Here is a 6,918-nt window from a genome sequence, read left to right on the forward strand (position 1 = left end):
CAAGGAGAAGAGTTAATGGTAACATCACTTTATTTAAACTTCAAATAAGTTTGTTTAAATAAATAATTTTTTTAAAACATCGGTTATTTAATATTGTTAGGATTTATTTTTATTTAAAAAATATAAAAATAATTGTTTTAAACATAAGTAAAGTAGACAGTAAGATTTTTGTTTTTTAATTAAGAAAATATATTTTAAAAAATAAGCAAAATAACCTGACCAAATGAACAATGTCTACTATAGTTTCTACAAAGGAAAAAGTGCAACCATCATATATATTTAAGATAAAAATATATATAATTATTATAATTCCAAATTAAAATAAAATTATTCAAAATTTATGAACTAAAAAACAACTCAGTACCTCCTAAAAATAATTAAATACATAAACATTAATTTTACAAATAACGATATCATAATTAGAAAACATAAATGATAAAATTTCAATTAATAGCATAAAAATATTTGTTTTATATATATAAATGATTAATTTATTAAAATATTATAAAAATTAAATTGTGATTCAAATACCTACTTATATAAAAAAAATACTTATCATTGAAATGATGACTTTGAGATTCTTAGCTTAGTATTATAGATATTTGAATTTACGTTCGATCAACATTTTAGTTCAATAAAATAATTTGGTTTGAATAGCAATAAAGTATATGTTTTATATATTTTTTCTATTATTATTTCCACTTGTGTTTAGTTTTAGTGGTATGGTAGAATCATTTTTGAGATACTTGTTGGGGGCACAAGTCTGTAACCGTGGAACTTGAAACTCTAATTTGTGTAAAGAATTAAGTGAATTATTTTAAAATTTATTTTAAAACAAATCTTTTACACGATGTGTTTACATGTTTTCTATTTGATGTCAGGGAGAGAAATATAAGAATGGCAGTGTAAAATAAAATATTTAATTATTCGATAGAGTAGAGTAGGTGAAATTTGAGAGAAATATTTAAAGTCACATAATTTAATTAATGTAATATTACAAAAGTATTGAAATATTTATTTTAAGGTATTTTTTCTTTAAGAGAGAATAATTCCTTTTTAAATATTCAACCCAACAATCTATTCCAGCAGAATTCAATAATAAATGGATTAAGTTGGAATGTGTTGCTAAATATATATATATATATATATATATATATATATATATATATATAAAAAGATAAATTTAAGTGAATTAAAGTTGAATTGATAATTAAATTAAACTGAACCCCTATGTCACAATCATTTTTTTCTTTTATCCAACAATAATAACATAACTCCAGAAAGTAATAGAAGGCATAATTGAATAAATTTTCAATTGCATTTTAAATTTGTACTGCAAAATAAATCATCTAATCACAATGTTGGGGGATGAAGAAGAGATTAGGATTCTTGTGCGGTCACCGGCATGGCTCACCAAAGCCACATTAAAAAACTAGAGACAAATCTCAATAGCTAAGTGTATACAAACTTCTAGAACATGTCAAGAGCCATGACATTCACCATGGATTCAGCACTCAGAATCCTACGAGTAGGAAGAGACAATAATGACCATGATACCACCAGCTTCAGATTCTGTCTTCCCAGGAATGTTTGGATTAAAGTCGGAAAAGTTCAAAAACATTTTACCTCCAAAACAATAACTTTTTTTCCTTCTTTATTCACTGTGTTGGAATTTGTATGTTTACTTTAATCCAAGGCTATATCCTTAGCCGCATATGTTGAATTCCCAGAAAATTTCCACCTTTACCAAGCAGAGAAAAGCTCTCATGCATCGAAGGCATCAAGGCTGAACCAATGATCCTTAAAGAGAGTAAGTTAAATGGTGATGATGACACTGACTTAGAGCCTAATGGGTAATCCAAAGTTGTGGAATGTCTTGATAGTTCCATCAGAAGCAGCGACCACAATTGATAGGCCCCATGTTTCTGATACAATTCTGTCATGGCAAGTATTTTTCTGACATAACTGTTGCTCGTCATATTCATCTTCTGCTATAGGTAAATCCCAGCTGGGAAGTTTCTCCTCAGGCCATGTCATAGAACCTCGGCACGTGCCATCAATGGCAAACCAATTACCAAGAGAAAAACGCTCTTGATCTCTGATCTCAGGTGGGGCAATCTCTGAAGAATGGTGGGAAAAGTTACTGCTAGAACCCCTTTCATATGCTTTCACATCTGACCAAGGTATTGCAACAGTAACACCCTTTGAAAAAAAGTACTCACAGGAGCGTTCAGATTTTGTGTTTTTAGAAGAAGCATTTCCCAATTCGTCCAAGTCCCATATGTAAACATGGGAGTCTTCTCCAACTGAAATTATATGTTTCCCACTCGATGTAAATGAACCCGACATTTGACTCCCTGACTTGGGAAGACCTGTCACAAGTAATAACACTAACACCGCCTTAGAATTTTGTTGCAAAACCAAGCACTAACCATATACCTCTTAAATTTCTCAACATGCCAATAGGTTATATACATGTTACAAAACAGTCAAATATTACATAAGGAAATAATACAGCCAAGCAAACAATCCAACATAATGTTTATACCGATATTCAGTTTGGAATAAACATAAATGTATTAACCATTAAAGTTTTATAGATAGTTAATGCATTAGTCATTGGAGCCTTAATGAATAATTAAATTTGGTGGTTGGAGTCTTATAGGTAGTTAATGTATTAGCCGTTGAAGTCTAATTGGTAGTTAATGTGTTAACCGTTTTTGTTTGTTCTGTGTACAAGGATATTTGAAACTGTTTAAAGTAACAGGTGTGACAACTAAAGTGAAACAAACATTAACAGGATTACAGAGAGAAACAAAGATAAATCCACAAAACCTTGGGATACAGCAAAGAAAATAATCACTATTGAGTTCAAAAAACTGTTACACCTACGTAGCCATCAGAAGTTCTATTTTAATTATTTAAAAGTACATGACAAAGCTTGTCATGATTCCAAGGTAACAGACAACAAAAAATACAGCCAACTGTAAGATTCACAAATTAAGACAACAATTCACAATTCCAGAGATGGTTCAAAATCTATTAGAAAATACAAAACACATATTGTTTAGGTCATGGAAGAGTAAATCCTTTTATTCTTCCAATAGCTAAATGGTGTACCTTTGTATTTCTGAACAAGCTCAATACCATCATAAATATGAATTTTGGAATCTTCTGTTGTGATCATAATTCTCTGGGTACTTTTTTGGGAGAACTGCAAGCAACAAGGGTGTTAAATGTAAGTAGATAAAGAACAAAGTATAGCATCTTAGTAATAGAATGAAACCTGAATGCCAGTAATCTTGTTGCCTGATGCTTTCTTCTTTCCATGTAAATCTATCTGGGCCTCAAGCTGGAAATATTTTCCTAAATCATTAGAAATCCAATTTAGATAGTCCTTTCTATTTTATCTTTCGTAAGGGGCTTCATAACTACAGTAATTGGTATTTGGTAACACAGAAGTTACATACCTGAAGCAACATAAAAACGACAAGTCCCTGTAACAGAACCTACTACAAATCCCTGCATGTGTAAATACCCAATGGTTCATCAATCTCATAGACATGAATTTCCAGTGTCAAAATATGTAACGAGATCCAAAATCAAGAAAAGATTCCATCAAGAATTCATGACATACTTTCCCATCTTCCTGGTAACTTATAGCACTTATGACATCTCGTATATTTGCCCAGTCAATTACTCGCTCTTCACGTATCCCCCATATTCGAACCTTACCATCAATGGACCCACTAATGAAGTAATTTTCATCAACAGGGTTGAATTGAATGCATGTCACTGCTTTCATCAAAAGTAAAGACACAATTATAGCTATGGGATGAAGAGATAGTAATGATTCAAATTATGATTACGAAGACAAAGTATGTGCTTTAAATATTGTATTGACCAATCAAAGTATGGTTGTGGAAAACAAACCAAAAGGCATGGTGCTCTTATACATACCATAGTCATTGTGATGGAAAACTCTTAGACATTGATTACAATCAATTTGCCACAAGCGAACAGTTTTATCCATAGAAGATGAAAGGAGAATCTGCCACGAGAAAATTTTATCAGCTTTAAGGAAAACTAAAGTTGCAAGCAGAACATATGGAGCATATTGCATGATTAGAAGGGGATAACAAGCTTCTGCTGTAAACTCACATCTGAATTAGACCAAGCCAAATCCAAGACATCACTGGAATGACCAAAAAATTCTTGCAGTGGTGATTCCTCAATTTGAAAAATACTATTTGGAAGGAAAATGAAGGGTCGGTATGAGTTTTTCTTCTTAGGAGAAGTGTTTTTACGTTCCACTTTGGTATTAGAAGTGCTGTCTTTTGAGGTGAAACAAATACTGGATTTATCCAGTGTTGTAACACGCCATATTCGAACAACACCATCTTCACCTCCACTCGCTAAATACTGACCACAGGGACTAAATTTCATGGTCCAGATCACACCTTTGTGTGCTCTAACCTCTTGTCCAATGAATAAGCCACTGAACTCTAGCCACCTCTTTTTATTCTGCCTTACCTTTATTCTTCGAGTTTTGTTTGCCCCTGCATTAAATTTTGATCTAACATTTCCTTCACCCCCTTTCCTCTCGTTCACAAAACGTTTCCACCAGTTTTTCCTTTTCCTTTTACCCATATCAAAATCCTGAAATTCTTGCGAATCAGCTTCTCTGTGTTCCTGATTTGTAGAAGGGAAGTCATGCTCTTTTCCTTCAAAGTTTGCATCTTCCTCACCTTGGGGACACCCTTTCACTTCATCCAATGAGACTTTTGCTTCAGAAGCTGCTTTGCCTCCAGAGAGAACCGACTTCTCGGATACCTGATCGTTATGCAAAATTGAAGCATTTGAGATTGCTCCACTGCACTCCCTGATCCTCTCAAATCCCAAACTGATAGATGAGTCGTCAAAGTTCATTCTGTCTTGATAACAAACCATGGTTGAAGAAGCTTCGTCTAAACCCAAATCCTGCAGAAAACGTTCCCTCCTCTCCTTCACACTAACAGGCTCCTTCACCCAAATGTCACCATAATCACAACCACACCCTTCAGAGCCAAACTCTTCTTTGCCTAGAACAGAATCTTGAGCTGACAAACTCTCCAGCGAGTCAAAGAACACATCAATATCTCCATCATCAGAGCCCAGCATATCTCACACTTAGATTTGAAACAAACCACCTTCCACATGAAAATCTTACCTTTAAGTCCTAACCCTGCTCCCAACAATCAATTCACTACTTCTCAAGACCTCGAAATAGGGAATTCCAAACAAGAACCAAATTTGTCCCCCCAATTATGCAAAACACAGTAGAATAGTAAATGTCACAGGTTAAAGCCATGGACCAAGTACAAAGAACCAACTAACCACCAATGAGTAAATGACAACAGCTTATTTGCAAGTTCAAAAACCTCCCAGAACAGAAAGAATACTAATTAACAATTCCACACACCCCAAAAGACTATAGATCATAGAATATTCATAATCATCAAATACAGAGCAGAAACAAAGTCCAAGCTTAGTTCAAAGTGGAGACTATACCAGGATTACATGCTATTGCCAAGTCAAACAATGCCCAAATTCAACATGATCCAACACCCCCAATCTATCATGGCCGTAACCACACAAAAACCCTCATGATAGGAAAAAGTTCTTCCACCAGTTTATGAACAAGCGAGAATGCCTCGAGATCTGGATTTTGGGATTTGAAGATTGGCAAAGCGCACGAGCGGCGATATAGTGTTTGTTAATGTTATGCCTCTCCTTTCTTATCTTAATATGAGGCCTCGTAATCCTCGCCTATGATCTGTGGCATTGGCGTAGTGTAACCTTAAAGTCAGACACGGAAGAAAAAGCAAGGATTTTTAATAACCGTTACCATTTACAGAGAACAATTTTCGTGAGGCCGAATGAAGACAAAGGTGGATTTGATTCTCAACTTTCTGCTGTGTTTGCTGTGACTAGAAAAGTGGCATTGATTGGCAACTGGTTACTTGGTCACAACAAGTTAGAAGCGTTGTTGTTTTAAGAAGCTGTTACTTACAACAGCACTAGTACACGGAACTAGAGAGAAGGGTGAGAAAACGAAAGTGAAAACTCAAAAGTGTTAGGCCAATTACGTGGTCATAGAGTCGTAGGTGGCCACTAGGGACCCTCATAGGCTTTCGTAGTTACAGCTAGCACTGTTGCTCTCTGCATTGCAGTTTGCACTTAAATTTTCTCGGGTTGTGTGGTATGGTAGTATAAGTATATTCTTGTATTGATTGAGGGTGCTATAGGTTAAGATCTCCTATATGCCTATTTGGGTATGTTGTACTTTCTTTACTATTACCATGTAAATGGAGAAACAAGGTGAAAGAAAAGATGGTGTTTCTGGGAAGGAAAGGGGAAAGGGTTGAGTTAGGCCTGATATGATATGCTCACTCACACCATACCATACCTTGTGGTTGAGATCACATATAAATTGACACGCCAAACGTTGCCACTTTCTATTGCCCACAGCATTAAGTTCTTGGAAAGTCAATTCCTTCTGAAAAAGGGGAATCAAAAAAGGGTATTTTTTTAAAGCTGGGAGCTTGTCACTCACATGAGTTAATTGAAAGGACAAGGGAAGGGAAAGAGAGTGTGTGATCGTGGTGGAAGAGAGGTGGCGGGGACCGGAGCTGTACGGAACAGAGGGTGTGAGGGAAATGAGAGAGAAGAAGAAGGGAAGCATGACATGTGTTTTGAGGGAGGAAAGAAAAGGAGATGGTGATAAGATAGATCATAGTCTACATCATTATTAGAGTTTAGCATTCTTCGAAGCTTCCAAAATCTTCTCACTCCCTGTCACAGCATCCCTTCAATTTTTCTGTGGTTAATTCCCTCTTCCTTTCTTCACTCATCCTTCACCGTGATCTCCAATTTTCA

The 6,918-nt window shown here is 34.9% G+C and overlaps 1 protein-coding gene across 3 annotated transcripts; it reads right to left on the bottom strand.

Annotated features, from left to right (window-relative positions):
• Positions 1–1,299: 1,299 nt before the first annotated feature.
• LOC114178656 (WD repeat-containing protein 44-like) lies at positions 1,300–6,918 on the bottom strand. 3 transcript variants are annotated; one of them, XM_028064680.1, is made up of 8 exons: positions 5,551–6,918; positions 4,162–5,224; positions 3,961–4,051; positions 3,638–3,798; positions 3,471–3,522; positions 3,287–3,366; positions 3,121–3,214; positions 1,300–2,372 (listed from the first exon to the last, which is right to left on the bottom strand). In XM_028064680.1, the coding sequence occupies exons 2-8, from the start codon at positions 5,158–5,160 to the stop codon at positions 1,840–1,842; spliced, it is 2,010 nt and encodes a 669-aa protein (XP_027920481.1). In that variant the 5' UTR covers positions 5,161–5,224; positions 5,551–6,918; the 3' UTR covers positions 1,300–1,839. The 3 variants fall into 3 exon arrangements, with proteins under 3 accessions (XP_027920481.1, XP_027920480.1, XP_027920482.1); XM_028064679.1 differs by having other exon boundaries at positions 4,162–6,918; XM_028064681.1 differs by having other exon boundaries at positions 3,638–3,795; positions 4,162–6,917.

Source organism: Vigna unguiculata, chromosome 3 (genome assembly GCF_004118075.2).
Source record: "Vigna unguiculata cultivar IT97K-499-35 chromosome 3, ASM411807v1, whole genome shotgun sequence".
In the NCBI taxonomy this organism is placed as follows: domain Eukaryota; kingdom Viridiplantae; phylum Streptophyta; class Magnoliopsida; order Fabales; family Fabaceae; genus Vigna; species Vigna unguiculata.